A 16,776-nucleotide genomic window follows, 5' to 3' on the forward strand; every position below is an offset into this window, starting at 1 on the left:
AGGGAGCAAGAGGTAGCAGCAGCACATCCTGTGCTTATAAGGCAGTGGTTTTTAACGGGAAAAATCTTGAGTTGTATTTTGTACTGAAAGCAAATAATGAGATGTGTTCATTCATTTTCTGCCATGTAAGTTCGTTTTTTTGTGGTTAATGGCGAAAGATTGGCTAATTAAGCCCATGGATTCTTTTCCAACCAGAAGTGGGAGCTGAGCAAATGAATACATTTGTTGGAATGTTTATGCTCTAGCAGAGGTTACCTTTCTATCCTACGGTGGAATGAATTTTCAGGGCTAGAAGAAATTTTGCATTTAGAAAGGAAATAGCGTAAAAGCTGTTGAACCCTACTTTTCTACTACCATGGACTGAAACCATTTCCTTGGTCCCTCTCTTCCCCGGCAGGACTCAGTGGGATCAAAGTAAAACAATGAAAATCCTCAACTGAAATTTGCCAGGCAAGTTTCCAAAATTCTACCTTTTGTTTTTTAAACCAGATGAATACGTGATCCCTCTGGATCCCCGATGGAATATGCAGGCTTTGGACATCATTAGAAATTCGATGGACTTTGACCCACAACTGGACCAGCCTGAGCAGCTCTTTGCCCTTTTAGAGTCTATTGCAAACAAGTAGGTGAAGTCTACTGCTCTGGGTGCTGTTTGCCTCGCTGTACACTATGGCTTCACAGATTATACCTTTCCTAAGCTATACTTGACAGTCTTACGTGTGTTTAATTTTCTGAACCTGAGAAGTGGTGGGTGTCAGACATGATTGCTTCGTCACCACCTCTCCTTCACTCTCCGTGTGCAACAAAATCATTCTGACCCTGATGTCCAGGTGCCTGTGAATGTGACAGGTTCTTAATAATTTAATAGGGTGCTTTAATAAATACACTAGTGAAGCATTAGTGATGGGATTTGTTTTATGGTTAATCTTTTATCATAGGATAGTTGTGTTTCCACTGTTTTCTGTGTGACTCCCAGCAGCTCCTTGCATTTTCATATGTCCTTTCCTCAGCCATCTGTCTGCCCCATCCAGTGTTGGAGATGTACGTACATAGTGACCTATAGTATAAATTTACATAATTGTTATATAAGTTGATCTTTCCTCACCTTTAATGTAATGACCGGTAATATTTTTTAATTGGCCATTAGTGTTAATAGATTTAAAAGATACTTTTGTAATTGAGGTATAACGTGCATTACAGAAAAGTACAGTAATGATGATTCTATATCGTTTTGATGACTTTTCACAAAGTGAGCTCACTCATGCGATAATGTAGTAGCACCTCTGAGGCCCCCTGTCCCCCCTCCCAGCAACTCCCCCTTCCTCCTCCCCAGGTAACTTCTAGCACTGCAGGTTACTTGTGAGACGGCCAGTTTTTAATTTTTATTTATTTATTTATGGCTGTGTTGGGTCTTCGTTTCTGTGCGAGAGCTTTCTCTAGTTGCGGCAAGCGGGGGCCACTCCTCATCGCGGTGCGCGGGCCTCTCACTACCGCGGCTTCTCTTGTTGCGGAAGACAGGCTCCAGACGCGCAGGCTCAGTAATTGTGGCTCACGGGCCTAATTGCTCTGCAGCATGTGGGATCCTCCCAGACCAGGGCTCGAACCCGTGTCCCCTGCATTGGCAGGCGGATTCTCAACCACTGCGCCACCAGGGAAGCCCTGAGACGGCCAGTTTTAAGAGTTCTCAGCACGGTTTGTCACGTCATGGCAGAGCAGCACAGTGGGGCTGGGTGGTCTACCTCGCCCTCTGTCTTCCTCCCCCCAGCTCAGTTGTCATCCCTCTTGCTGCCGTCTCTCTAGTCCAGAATTTGCAGAGGCACGAGGGGAATGGCAGGTTGAAGGAGATTCATGTTCCAAGGGTTCTCAGGATTCAGCAGGTAGAGGCTGTAATAAGTATTATTAACCAATAACTATTTGTTATGTTATGGAATCTCATTTCAGGACAATCATATATCTTGATCGGGAAAAACGGATTTTTACGGAAGCAAATTTGGTTTCTGTTGGTGGCAAAAAGTTAAGAAATAGTGTTTTGAGAATGTCCTTTGAATTCCATAAAGGTAAGGACATTACCTTTACTTTCTTCAGTTATGCCTCTGACTGCATAATGTTGCTGAAGGTGAGAGGGATTCAGCAGCTGATGCCATGGTACTGATTCCTTTTGATTTGCTAGATCGAGTTTGAACATCTTCCCTTATTCAGTAGTTTTGACTAAGTGCTTTTTTACATGTCCTTGATCTCATTTACTTTTTATAGCAACCATGAGATAAGCCTCATGAGAGAGGAAAGGGAGGCACAGAGATGCTCAAGGTCACATCTCTAGCAAGTAGCAGAGCCAGAACTTGAAACTTGTTCTGTTGGCTCAAAAGTATGAGCTCATAAGCATTTGGTTATAGGTTCTTTCTTCCTCCCTCCTTTTTTTTTTAAATTGAAAAGATAACGGTATTTCTTGGAAAATATTCAAACTATATAGAAGCATAAAAATGGAAAAAGTCTTTTCTCGCAGCAGCTACTGTTAATAGTATATTTGTTTATATCTTCTCAGATCTGTCTGTATTATCTATCCATCCAGTCATATACACACTTAGAATTCGTATTTAAACAATTTTGTATTTAAACAAATGCTTTTTTTAAAAAATTAAGACGTTATGAACATCTCTAGGTATGCACGACTAACTTGCTAACTTAATAATAGACAAAGATTTGCTTTCAGTTTTGATGTTTCAAACTGACCCTTATACTGAGAATAACATTAAGTTGTAGATTACTGTTGATTTTGAAAATGTCCAGAGATTTAAATCTGATCAAATGTTCTTATTTTGTTTATACCAACTCTAAGATCCAGAGAGCTATCACAGCCTGCCCCATGAAATCGTGGTCAATCTTGCTGCTTTTTTTGAACTTTGTGATGCGCTAATCCTGCTCTGGGTACAGTCCTCCCAGGGGCTGGTGTCTGATGCCAGTGTTAATGAGGTAAGAAGATGTACCTGTTTTTATCTTAAGCAACATATTTCTTGGCACAAAGATTCTTAGGGGCGAGACCAACTTCAGTGTTGTTACATGTACAATATTATTTGAGAAGTTCTTAAGAATTTAAATAGATAACACATATTTTAAAGCTTTATGGGGTTATAACTGACATATAGTAAGTCGCATATAAAGTGTACAGTTTTGTATGTTTGACACGTGTACACCCGTGATACCATTACCACAGTCCTGACAGTGAACAACCTGTCCATCACCCTCAGACCTTTTCCTCTTGTTCTTTTGTTTTCTCTTTTTTCCTGCCCCCCACCTCCAACCAGGTATCCACTGATCTGCTTTCTGTTACTGTAGCTCAGTTGTGTTTTCTAGTATTTTATATTGTTCTTTTTTATCTGGCTACTTTCACTTAAAATCATTTTGAGGACTTCCCTGGTGGTCCAGTGGTTAAGACTCCACACTTCCAAAGTAGGGGGCACAGGTTCGGTTCGATCCCTGGTCAGGGGACTAAGATCCCATATGCCGCGTGGTGCAGCCAAAAAAATAAAAATAAAATAAAAATGAAAAAAAATATTTAAAAACATCATTATTTTGAGATGCATCCATGTTGTTTTGTGTCTCAAGGATTCATTCCTTCTTATTGCCGAGTAATAGTCCACTGCATGTATGTCCTACATCTTCTTCCTCCACTCACCTGCTGATAAACAGCAGAATCTTAACAGTTATATTTTAATTCACTTGATCCTTCTTAGACATGATTGTCACATATGGACTAAATTGGGCTTGAATCCAGATTATTCGAGTAATTCTGGTTAAACTAGAATTGTAGATCTTAAACTTTTTAAAAAGTCTCAAGAACCCCCCCCCCACTATGGTCATAAAAGTTACCAAAACCCTCAAAGAACTTCTGTTTATGTGTTTACATGTATCAATATTTACTTTATTAGGAAATAAATCTGAGAAATGTAAAAAATATTTATTAATATGTTTAAGAAACACAGTAACAAATTCATTTCATGGTAATATGAATAACATTTTTAATGAAAAACAACTATTTTCCAAAACAAAAATTAAGAGGAGTGGAACTCTTTTACATTTCTGCAAGTCTCTTTAATGTCTGGCTTAACAGAAGAAACCTGGATTCTCACACCTGCTTCTGCATTCGGTCTCTTACAGTATGTTGTATGGGTTGAAGTTTGTGAAGAAAAACTGGCCTCTAATTTCATGTGGCTAAGAGATTGGAAAGGGAGGAGTATGTAACAAACATTTCACATAACTGTGATATTCTTCTTTGATTCTGTACCACAGGTTGACAAGTGTTAGTTTTGTAAAGGTTACTTGTAATGTGGAATCTGAAAAAGTATCACTGATCTTGTCATGCATTAAAATCCGTTGGCCTGGCTTGCACTTTGGATGGACTTTTAGCCTTGCATGTATGTTCTCATGCACTGGTAATTTGGAAAGTATTGTTCAGTGAGTTATCAGATCTTCCAAACGTCGACACATTACGTTTTTCAATATAGATAAATTTAAAAAGTTTAAAAAGTCACACTCATGAAAAATTACCACAGAAAGTTACCTCATGAAAAAATCTGTAAGTACTGGGAAGTTGTCAAGCTCTTAGGTTTTCAAAGTTCTAGGCTTTACTTGAAGGTTCAAATTCTATCATCAGCAACAAATACTCTCCTGTTTTTCTTGAACTGACAGATTGACTCCATTCATTTCCCACACAGTGTTTGCCAGACACCCAGTCAGTTTGTCCCCTCCACCCCTCGCCCTGTTTTTGGTACCATCAGTGCAAACGTCAACGTAGTGAAAAAGGCAAATAACGTGACATTATTATGAAAACAGCTTTGACATCATAAGACCTAAAAGGAATCACTAATCTTGAGACTACTGTAAAAATACATAATTAGAAGGACAGCTAAGTTGGAGACTCAAAATACCTGATCTGCATTAAGAAGCTACATTAATGAAAACAGTAGTTATTTTCATAAGGATAGACATTGACCAGTGAAACAAAAAAGAGACTTCGGAAATAGACCCTCTTATATGGTCAGTGAAGTTTTGGGGCAGGGGGGCAAATATGCAAAGGTAATTTAATGGGGAAAACAGTTCATTCAGCAAATGGTGATGGAAAAACTAGATATCCATATAATATAAAAATGAGCCTTTACCTGCTACCTTACATCATATAGAAAAGTTACCTCAAAATGGATCGTAGACCTATGTATAAAAGCTAAGATTATGAACCTCTAAAAGAAAACATAGAAAATCTTCACAGCTTGAGGATAGGCAAAGATTTCAGGGCATTCTTCATAAAAGAAAAAAATTGATGAACTCAATTTTGTCGAAATAAAGAACTTAATAGCTTTAAGAAAAGGAAAACACTGGGAGACACTGTTGATAAATCACATGTAAATTTTATAGACAAATAATAAGACAGCCCAGTTTTTAAAAATGAACAAGAGAATTTGAATAGATGCTTCTCAGAAGATAAATGAATGCCCAATGAGAACTTGGAAAAATTGCAACATCATTAGTTACCAAGGAAATGTAAATTAAAACCACAGTGTGGTGCCACCCACCAGAATGGCTAAAATTAAAATGGTCAACAGTAGCAAGTATTGGCAAGGAAGTGGAACAAACTGAAACCCACCTACACTGCTGGATGGGATACAAAATAGTGCAGCTGCTTTGTCAAGCAGGTAGGCGGTTTCTTATAACATTGAGTGTACACTTACCACATGACCCACTAATTCCATTTTCTCTGTTAACTGAACTTCAGATAATAGGAGGAAAAAGCTTTGCCTTCTCTGACTGCCTTAATATCCCTAAAAATACTCCAGTCGGATGCTAGATCTTTAACGTGTGTATGTTGAGTATTGATTAATGATTGAAGTCAGTGTTTTGTGTCCTTCACTGGGAGATGTTTGCGAGCAGTTATGGTTTACTTTGTTTTTAGGTCTTGGGTTCTGTGCGGTGGCGGGACAGGTTCTGGACCGTGGCCGATACCGTAAAAGTGGATGCACCAGGCCTGGCCTTGCTTGCCCTTCACTGGCACTGGGTTTTAAAACATTTGGTTCGTCAGATCCCCCAACTCCTGATGAACCACGAAGACAAGTAAGCATCATAGTCAGAGTAACAACGTCAGTATCTACAGTATTGATGTTAAAGGGAGGAGGGTTAGGAATTGAAATGTGCTTCTTCTTGGCTTTACTTTGGTTTGTCCCCTTGGCCTGTTGGTGAATGTAAATCAAATATAAAATGTGAGTGATGTTCTTACCATCCAGCATTTCCCCCTTTCCTTACTTCCCTTCTGCCCTTTATCTCCTTTGTTGAAGATATTACAAAGAGGTTCAGACCGTCTCAGAACATATTCAGAGTTGCTTGGAGAGCCCAACTGGTGGATTCACGGGTATAAAGAAGTTACAGAAGTTTCTGGGACGACCGTTTCCTTTTAAGGTATGACTTGGAAGCATGTAGTAAACACAAAGATTTGACCTCTTTGGCAGCTCTCCTGGAAAACGTGGGGACTGCCATTCAACTATACTCAGCCTTGCTTGCAAAGCTTAATTCTTAAATGTTCAATGAGTACTATTAACTGACCTGTTAAATGTTATCATTTTACTTCTTCTTGAGACTTCTAAGGCTGAGTAGACTTTTAACTTTATGACTGTGAATATCCTGAGATCTACAGGAGTAAACCAGCTTTATGTTTTGTAGAATCATTCAGGAAATATTTAAAACATGTTTTTCAGCCACGAATAGGCTGCTAAAAAGCACTGCTCTTCTCCTCTGTAATAGGCTCTCCTGGGTTTTATTGTTTCAGGACAAGCTGGTGGTGGACTGTTTTTCACAGCTGAAGGTCTTTAACAAAGCCCTTGCCATCAGAGAGCGGATGCCTGCCCTTGGGGAGAGTGGATGGTGGGAAGACATTAGTCGGCTCCAACTGGTTGCTTCTGAATGGACATTAAAGAAAAGTCTCCTGCGGGCCTGGGGGTTGGTCCTCAGAGCTAATACTCTGGAAGATGTCAACCCAGGTAATATGCTCTGGAGTTTGGCTAGCTGACAGATGTTCTAAGCATATCCTCTGCTTTGCAGCCAATAAGTTTTATTAATTAATTTATTTATTTGCAGCCAGTACGTTTTTTAAAGTTTTCCCTTAGATATTCTCCTTTTATTTATTTATTTATTCCCTGTATACTATACCGACCACTAAATAAGTATCAGGCATAGGGCTAAACTTTTTTTTTTTTAATTTTTTTGGCCACACCACGCAGCTTGTGGGATCCTAGTTCCCCGACCAGGGATCATACCTAGATCCACGGCACCCAAGTCTTAACCCCTGGACTGCCAGGGAATTCCCTAAACTTTACATATATTATTTAATTCTGTCATTGGAATTGTGCAGGTATTAATAGCATTATTTAACACAGCGGTCCCCAACCTTTTTGGTACCAGGGACCGGTTTCGTGGAAGAGAGTTTTTCCATGGATGGGTCGGGGGTGGCTCAGGCGGCGATGGGGAGCGATGGGGAGCGGCAGATGAAGCTTCGCTCGCTCGCCCCACTGCTCACCTACTGCTGTGCGGCCCAGGTCCTAACAGTCTGCGGACCGGGGGTTGGGGACCCCTGTATTAACACATGAGACACTCACGCTCAGGTGAAGTTGAACTCAGGTTAAGCTAATGGTCATGTGACTGGCTGTTGGGAATCTGAGCCTGACCACTGACCACTGTGTGTCTTTTTGTCCAGATGAATTGAAGAGTCTTGTGAATGCTCAGTGTTCAGAACTAAAAGCCAAAGGAATTTCACTTGGTTTTCTGGAGAAAAAGCACAGTGAAGCTTCCTCCCTGTCACAGCCAGGCTTTACCTCCTTAATCCAACTCACCAGGAGTGTTCAGCTCTGGCCTGCAATGGAGTACCTGGCTATGCTTTGGCAGTACAGAGTCACAGCGGATTTTATGACACAGGCTTGCCTGAGAAGGTGAGCCGTCCTTCAGTTTTTTTCCTTTGGGGGCACTTATTTTCTTGCAAGGTTATTCCGTGTATCCTACATGTAAAACAAAGCACAGCATTGTCTTGAGGGGGCATAGTTGCTGAAGCAGAGGGAGGTCATTTGCCACTTTGGAAAGCCAAAACTTCTTGAAGATTCCTTGCCTGTTTTGACTCCACTTCTAAAAGTTACTAGGTGTGGGACTTCCCTGGTGGCACAATGGTTAAGAATCTGCCTGCCAATGCAGGGGACACAGGTTTGAACCCTGGTCCGGGAAGATTCCACATGCCGCGGAGCAACTAAGCCCGTGCGCCACAACTACTGAGCCCACACACCACAACTACTGAAAACCGCACCTCTAGAGCCTGTGCTCTGCAACAAGAGAAGCCACTGCAGTAAGTTCACACGCCGCAACGAAGAGTAGCCCCCACTCGCCGCAACTAGAGAAAGCCTGTGCACAGCAATGAAGACCCAACAGAGCCACAAATTAATTAATTAATTAATTAAATTTATATGAATGAATGAATGAATGTATGTATGTCACTAGGTGTTTTTCCAGTAGAATTATGTGCTCATTTTTAAATAAATGTACTCGAAGTCCTGTGTGTTCCATCTTCCCTTACATAGCAGTTAGCAGTTTTCTAGCAGCTCATTGAAAGCCTACAGCCCACTCTCTCTTCCTCTTTATTTTTGGAGCAGGTCCAGCAAAAACCAGCAACCCCATATAGAGGAGGAGATAAGTCATCACATCACATTTTGTCTTAAGCACACACCAGTTGCTCCTCCAGAGCTTCGAGACCTTTGGTCCTTAGTGCACCATCAAAAGGTAAAAACCAAAATCAAAATCAGAAAACCTCCTTTAAACTATGAGCTGATTAGATTTTCTCTGGCAGACTGATTGCAGAACATTTATTTATTTAATCTCAAAAACTGCATGTTGTAAAACTCTAGTCTTATCTGAAGTAAGTTTCAAAGGGGAGAACTTTGAATGTTCTTTGGCAGTAATTTCCTTGGTATTTCTCTACTCTTATCACAGATTCACTTCATTTGGTTTCCAGTTAAATGAGGCTAAAATATTTGCTTACTTTTATTTTATTTGCTCAAAAATGTATTGTCAGAGTGTTTTTTACCCTTCCACAAGAGTAACTATTAAATGTGAATAGTGGTAAACTGTAGTTAATGTAACTTCATTAGTACAACCTTAAATTTTTTTGATAATGTTTTATTCATTTATTTATTTTGATCACGTAATTGTGTGATTATTTTAATTAAGTTTTCTCATGCACTCTTATAAAGTCAGATCTTATGTTTTATAAAATTATAAATAGGTTAAGTGACTTGACCAAGACAACTGGGGTGGCAGAAAACCAGGAACATTAGGATTAATAATCTTTAAACCCATGTTAGTTATAGATGTCTTACAAGACAGAGAGACCGTATAACGATTTATGGAACCTTTCTCAAATACTCTTTTATCTAATTATTCCTTTACCTCTAGATGTCTACTGAAGAAAGGATCTCTTTGTGGTCCGAGTTATTTAATTCCACGTTTACATCTTTCTGGAGCAGTACCGTGACCACAAATCCAGAATACTGGCTAACATGGAGCCCTCTGCCCGGTGTGCAGCAGAGGGAGACACCCAAGTCCCTTCTGGACCCCACGTTAAAGGTTTGTTGTCATAAAATTATAAACATGTTTGATGATAGTAGAAGAAACTTCTCAGTGGATCTAGCAATGAACATTTATTCCTAGGGTAGAGCAGTGACTAAGTGATTGCAATACTTTATTTTCTGTAGGATATTAATAAGTGTACCTTCAAAAAAGATATTCCATCTTAAATGATTTGGGAAATCCTGAATTAATGTAAACACAATTTCCTTTCAAAAGTCTTTAATTTTGGGGCTTCCCAGGTGGCGCAGTGGTTGAGAGTCCGCCTGCAGATGCAGGGGACACGGGTTCGTGCCCCGGTCCGGGAGGATCCCACATGCCGCGGAGCGGCTAGGCCCGTGAGCCATGGCCGCTGAGCCTGTGCGTCCGGAGCCTGCGCTCCGCAAGGGGAGAGGCCACAACAGTGAGAGGCCCGCGTAACGCAAAAAAAAAAAAAAAAAGTCTTTAATTTCTTTTCTAATTGAAATATTTTTTCTAATTATAAGATTTTAAACAGTACAGAAACATGTAGATATGTGTGCATATGTGTGTGTGTATATATATATATATGCATACACATATACATACACAATATGTATACATGTGTATTTATATACATATATAATGTAGAATTCACTGGCAATAACCACTCTTTGCTCTGTATACTTCTGTTAACATGTATTTTTATATTAAATACATATGTAAACAAAAACAAGGCCACCTTCTTGGTTCACATGATATGTCGTGGAAATTTGCACCTGTCATTCCAGCTTATTCTTTTTAAGGTATTCCACTGTACTAATATGCTGGAATGCATTTAATCACTTTCCTCTTTTTTTTTTTTTTTTTTTTTTGTGTGTGGTACGCGGGCCTGTCACTGCTGTGGCCTCTCCCGTTGCGGAGCACAGGCTCCGGACGCGCAGGCTCAGCGGCCATGGCTCACGGGCCTAGCCGCTCCGCGGCATGTGGGATCTTCCCGCACAAACCCGTGTCCCCTGCATCGGCAGGCGGACTCTCAACCACTGCACCACCAGGGAAGCCCAATCACTTTCTTCTTGATAAGCATTGAGGTTTCTTGCCTTCTCCTCCCCCTCCCTGTAGCAGACATACCTGCATCAACTACCCTTGTATAAATAAGCCTTTGTCCACTTGTCTGAGTATTTCTGTGGATATGTGACGAGAATTGGAATTTAACCCTTGGCCAAAGTGTCTTCACACTTAAAGAGATTTGTAAATATTATCAGAACGTCTAGGGAAGTAGGTTTTCGTTTTTTCACTTTTTTTTTTGGCACGGTATGTGGGCATCTCACTGTTGTGGCCTCTCCCGTTGTGGAGCACAGGCTCCGGACGCGCAGGCTCAGCGGCCATGGCTCACGGGCCCAGCCGTTCCGTGGCATGTGGGATCTTCCCGGACCAGGGCACGAACCCGTGTCCCCTGCATCGGCAGGCAGACTCTCAACCACTGCGCCACAGGGAAACCCTTGTTTTTTCACTTTTTAAACCTGCAAGGAGACAGTGAAGAGGGAGAACATGAAGTCAGGATGACCATGGCGGACTTGGGACTAGAGCATGTTTCACTTATCATATATCCTGTGTTTCCATATCTTTGCCCCACTAGGTGTTATTAACACTTTAAATTATTGCCAGTCATACAATTTTTTAAAAAATCTCATTTTGATATGTATTCCTTTGATTATTATTCAGGTTGAATGTCTTTACATATGTATATTGATTGCTTTTATTTCTTTCTCTGAATTTTCCAGTCATGTTTATTGCTCATTTTGTTTTAAAAAAAAAAGTCAGTAGTCATCATTTTATTATGAAGATCTCTTTATGTATTATGGATATTAAACCTTTACCCAACATATATTTGGAAATACATTTCTAGTGTTCTGTTGTCTCTCAAGTTTGAAGATGTTTTCTTATATCACAGAAGTTTTATAATGTTTTCTTTTCAAATATGCCAGTCCCTTTCTACTTTCTGGCTTTGGTATCATGCTTTTTAAATAAGTCTTCCTTCATTACCCAGAGAGTTAAAAAAAAATTTTTGTCTTTTTTTTTTTTTTCCCGGCTGCGTTGGGTCTTCATTGCTGCATGTGGGCTTTCTCTAGTTGTGCGAGCGGGGGCTACTCTTCATTGCGGTACGCGGGCTTCTCATTGTGGTGGCTTCCCTGGTTGTGGAGCATGGGCTCCAGGAGCACAGGCTTCAGTAGTTGTGGCTCACGAGCTCTAGAGCGCAGGCTCAGTAGTTGTGGCACACGGGCTTAGTTGCTCCGCGGCATGTGGGATCTTCCCGGACCTGGGCTTGAACCCGTGTCCCCTGCATTGGCAGGCGGATTCTTATCCACTGCGCCACCAGGGAAGCCCTCATATTTTCTGTTTTTGCTTTTGTTTCATGTTTACATCAGTCTCATCTGGATATCTTGTTTTGTGAGGTGGGGATGCGAATTTTTTATTTAATACAAACGAGCATAGCCAAAAGCAGTATCAGCAACACCAGTCTTGACTAGTTCATCCTTTCCATCTCTTTTGAAATGGCCACCTCTGTCGTAACACCTTTTTCCCACGGTGTTCATGGATTTATTTTTGGACTCAGTCCTGTTCCATTGCTGTATCAAGATTGATTTCTTTAGTGTAAAGCATCTCTCAAAGCTCTTAGTGTTAAACCTTACGGGTCCCCAAGAGTTGCACAGAGTCAGGTTTGCTCTCGTGTATTTGACCCGCTAACCCTTTGTTCGTGGACAGCTGTTCCTGTGTCCCAGGTTAACAGTCCAGGGAGACAGGCTTGTCCCTGTCTCTTCTGTTTGTCTTCCAACTCCTTCCCCTGCCTCCACGTCTCACCTTCCTGCCCCAACTCTGCTGCACGACTGGTCTTCCTGATGCCCAGGTTTGAGGGCTTTTCTTCTGCGACTAAAGCCCCCACGGCTCCTCGTTCGTAGAGAATGGAGTCCTTCAAAGGCCCACTGCACCCGACCCCATTCTGCCCTTCTGGTCCTGTCTCAGGCTGATGTTTACCTGTTCCTAGCAACTGGAATCTCCTTTTAAAATTTCTTTCTTTCCTCTAAGGTGCCCCAGTGCCGCTTGTTGAAACCTTTTTTTTTTTATTTCTAAAAGTTAACATGACTCCTCTCCCCTTATCAGGGTCCTGGAAGTCTCAGTAGAGCCGTGTTCTCCAAGTGCTGCTTTGAAGTCTTGACCAGCAGCTACAGAGCAAGTCCCTGGGATGTGAGCGGCCTCCCCATCCTGTCCTCCTCACATGTCACCCTGGGGGAGTGGGTTGAGAGATCACAGCAGCTCCAGGACATGAGCTCGGTGCTTTGGACCAACATGGCTGTCCCTTCCGTAGCAGAGTTCAGGTATTCCCTCCCCCGGGTAGACGGTACAGCTCCCGTCTTTCCTCCAGAGCAGGTAGTGGGGACCTCAGTCAGAGCTTTCTCCGATAGTGGCTAGTTCCGGTGGGTGGAGGAAGGGTGTTTTCTGGCTGGATGAGCAGGTTTTCAGTCCATGACAGAGACTGCTGTGAGTTGGCCAGCCACTCTGTCAGCTGTGAGTATATTGTGATCAAGAAGGTGGTACTTAGAAAACCGTATCAGATTTAGTGAGAATAGAAATTGACCTCTAGGTGTAGGCAGTGCAGTCTGTCTTGTCATTTTCTGGAAGAACAGTAGCATGAGAAAGGAATGGTGGTCGCTGTGACGCAGACCCTTAAGTGCTTCCCTGTCCCCACAGACGCACGGATTCCCAGCTCCAGCGGCTGGTGCTGTGCCGGCACTTGGCTGGTCTGGCAGAGCTGCTCCCCGAGCCCCGGCGGCAGGAGTATGTGCAGAACTGTGAGCAGCTGCTGCCTGGGGACAGCCAGGCATGCCAGCGTGTGGGCCAGACTCTCGGCGACATGGCCGGGCACGAGATGCTGCCCAAGGAGCTGCTGTGCCTTTTGCTCACCTCCCTGCACCACTTGTTTGGGGAGGGGGAGGGTAAGCGGGACCTGCCTGAGCCAGCCCTCCGTGGGAGCCTGTGGGTGAGCCTGGGCCTGCTCCAGATCCAGACCTGGCTTCCCCAGGCACGCTTCGACCCCGCCGTGAAGAGGGAGTACAAGCTCAAGTACGCCAAGGAAGAGGTATGGAGGGAGGGTTTGGAGCGCGGGCTGCATCCCTGACTGGCTGGCTTTGCTTAGTATATTACTCCTTTCTCTCCCTATGGTTGCTCAGAGCACAGAGGGATGATTTTACATAAGCTTCCCTGTGACATCCCAGGAGTGTGTTCTGAAGACTGTGTTCTCCTCTTTGCGGGTTCCTCTGAGTAGGTTCAGACACCGGGAGGGGCCATTCTGATGTGTCTGCTGATAGGCTGCCCTGGGCAGAGGGCATAACAGGAGAACACTAGTGGTATCCCTCCCTATCCAGATCCCTCTGCCTAAAGCAAGTTGTGGATATATGGATTTGGGTAACTTCTTTAGACAGGGTATAGCATTCCTTAGGTTTTGAACTTTGGGTGTGTGTTATCCAAAACTCAGGAAGTAGGTAGATTCGGATAATGTGGTGTATCTCTTGCTATTTGAACTTCCAACCAAACTCGGGAACTGAATACATTAAGATAGTGATACTCTAGTTCTATATTTTGAAGAAGGAAAATTATGTTAGTTGGGGTGATGCCCAGACTGCTGTAGCAGTTCATTGAAGTTCATTGGCATAAATGAGATAGTGTCTTTTCACCTGACAGCTCTGAGGTGAGTGGTCCAGGTTAGTGGAACAGAAACCCCTGCCCTTGGGTCATTCAGGTTCCTTCCATCCAGGGAGCGACCCTCCCCGCAGGGCTTTGTCTCTGGGGCCTGGTCCTAGCTGGGCACAGCACACCAGTCTCTCCTCTTCCGCTAGTTACAACAGCTGCAGTGTGAGTGGAAGACCCGGAGCCTCTCGTCTCAGCTGCAGACCGGAAGAGGCCTGGAGGATGAAGTCGTCCTCGGTCACTCTCATCCTCACGTCAGGTAACACCGTAGTGATTATTCCAGTTGGGGGTTATTGGCTTGAATATTCTTTTTAAAAAGACATTCTTTAGTATAATTACATTGTTAAGCTGAGGTTATGATCTACATCTCTGAACTACATTAGCAGGTAGATCCCAAAGCCATGGTTATAATCAGGAAAAATACATACCCTGTGAAAGGAGGAGGAGGACTCACATGGGGCCAGAAGGGTTGAAAGCAGAGCTTATTCTCAATGTGGAAGGAGTGGGCTGCGATGACGTGCACTGTGGAGGTCTGTTACCTTAGGAAATACTGTTCAGTAGTGGGTTCTGAGTTCCAGTCCTGTCCCTGACCTTTGGCTTTAAACCTTGGGTAGACCACTCCATACCTTAAACCTCAGTGCCGTATTTGTAAAAGGAAGATAATAGTGCCCACTTCAATGAGACGTGCCTCCGAAATGCTCGACGACACGTTTTGCACATGGTAAATGCCTGTGTATATATTATCCATTTGCATTATAATGGTCCATATATCATTTTATGCCTCAGTAGCTGAAATGTCTTCCTTCTGTTTTCCTGAGGCTCAGTCTAGATTTGCTGCTTTGCTTCTGACAGAATTTGCATACTGTGTTTAATTTGCCTTTAGGTTGCTTCGCCAGAGAATTGATCAGCTGGAGAACTTAATCTGTAGCCTGTCCAAGAAGCAGGCCTTCAGGCCCCCGCTGCCTGCGTATGAGTCCCTGGTACAGGAGGTCCACCACTATGTCACCAGCATCGCCAAGGCCTCTGCCGTTCAGGACCTGCTCACTCGGCTCCTGCAGGCCCTCCACACGGACGGACCTCGGGCTGCCCAGATGGCCCAGAACCTTCTGAAGGAGGAGGCCTCTTGGCAGCAGTCACACCACCAGTTCCGGAGGCGGCTGGCAGAGGAGTTCGCCCTTTACCCAGACGCAGCGGCCCCGCTGCAGGCATCCGTCCTGCAGCTGCAGCACGGCATGCGGCTGGTGGCGTGCGAGGTCCACGCCTCACTCCATGGTGGCGTGCTCTGCGCGCACAGGCTAGGTGCCCTGGCCACATCCCTGTTGGCTTTCCCATCAGTGGGCCCCACCTTCCCCACCTACTATGCTCACGCAGATGCTTTGTGCTCGGTGAAGTCGGAGGAGGTCCTGCGAGGCCTTGGGAAGCTGCTCCTTAAGCGCCTGGGAGGAAAGGAGCTGGAGGGCAAGAGCCAGAGGCCCTGCCCCACCCAAGAACAGCTGCTGCTGAACGCCCTCCTGTACCTGCGCTCCCATGTGCTGTGCAAGGGAGAGCTGGACCAGCAGGCCCTGCAGCTCTTCAGACATGTGTGCCAGGTAAGCCCCCCTCCTGACGGGAGCTGGGGACACGAGCAGGGCGCGTGCAGGACACTAGCAGTGCCCGGCGTAGGTGAGACTGTGGTAGGCACTGGGGATCTAGTGTCTGCTACTTGGCCTTTTCCCGTGTAACTGTCAGGTTTAGGGGCCTTTGTCAATTTTTAAGAGATTAAAAAACATTAGTGTTGTTAGCCCTTTGTGCCTGATACACACTGCAAATATTCTCCCCTTTTTTATTGGTTGTTTGACTTTATGGTGGGTTTTGCCGTGTAATTGAATGAACTTTTATTAATATTAAGAAAATAGGGGCCCAGGTTCAATCCCTAGTTGGGGAACTAAGATCCTGCAAGCCAAGCAGCGCAGACAAGGAAATAAAATAAAATAAATCCTGGGGCTTCCCTGGTGGCTCAGTGGTTGAGGGTCCGCCTGCCGATGCAGGGGACGCGGGTTCGTGCCCGGTCCTGGAAGATTCCACATGCCGCGGGGCAGCTGGGCCCGTGAGCCATGGCCGCTGAGCCTGCGCGTCCGGAGCCTGTGCTCCGCAACGGGAGAGGCCACAACAGTGAGAGGCCCGCGTACCGCAAAAATTAAAAAAATAAATAAATAATTCTGTTTTTTCCCTTATCAACAAAAGCAATTTGTTTTCATTGTAGACAATTAAAAGACTAAGTATAAGCGAAATTATTAGATTCTGCCACTCAAAACTATATAACTGTTAACACATTGGTGTGTTCTATTCTAGGCTTGCTCATTTGTGCATGTATCTGTAAGTGTATGTCTGTGACACTAAATGTTTTACAGCTGTTTTTTCCCAGTGGTTTACAGTTTTTTTGGGTGG

At 43.7% G+C, this 16,776-nt stretch overlaps 1 protein-coding gene across 3 annotated transcripts in view; it reads left to right on the forward strand.

Moving 5' to 3' along the window:
* The window catches only part of MDN1 (midasin AAA ATPase 1), a 159,137-nt gene that overhangs the window by 95,302 nt on the left and 47,059 nt on the right, over window positions 1-16,776 (forward strand). For all 3 annotated transcript variants that reach the window (XM_082633597.1, XM_082633598.1, XM_082633599.1), the window contains exons 51-63: window positions 490-622; window positions 1,942-2,057; window positions 2,837-2,970; window positions 5,945-6,102; window positions 6,324-6,444; window positions 6,812-7,022; window positions 7,736-7,967; window positions 8,676-8,802; window positions 9,475-9,645; window positions 12,766-12,980; window positions 13,354-13,741; window positions 14,499-14,608; window positions 15,233-15,938. In XM_082633597.1, the coding sequence (XP_082489723.1) occupies window positions 490-622; window positions 1,942-2,057; window positions 2,837-2,970; window positions 5,945-6,102; window positions 6,324-6,444; window positions 6,812-7,022; window positions 7,736-7,967; window positions 8,676-8,802; window positions 9,475-9,645; window positions 12,766-12,980; window positions 13,354-13,741; window positions 14,499-14,608; window positions 15,233-15,938 (2,822 nt within the window). The remainder of the gene's footprint in view (window positions 1-489; window positions 623-1,941; window positions 2,058-2,836; window positions 2,971-5,944; window positions 6,103-6,323; window positions 6,445-6,811; window positions 7,023-7,735; window positions 7,968-8,675; window positions 8,803-9,474; window positions 9,646-12,765; window positions 12,981-13,353; window positions 13,742-14,498; window positions 14,609-15,232; window positions 15,939-16,776) is intronic.

The sequence above is a fragment of the Mesoplodon mirus genome (genome assembly GCF_964341445.2).
Source record: "Mesoplodon mirus genome assembly, chromosome: 10".
In the NCBI taxonomy this organism is placed as follows: Eukaryota; Metazoa; Chordata; class Mammalia; order Artiodactyla; family Ziphiidae; genus Mesoplodon; species Mesoplodon mirus.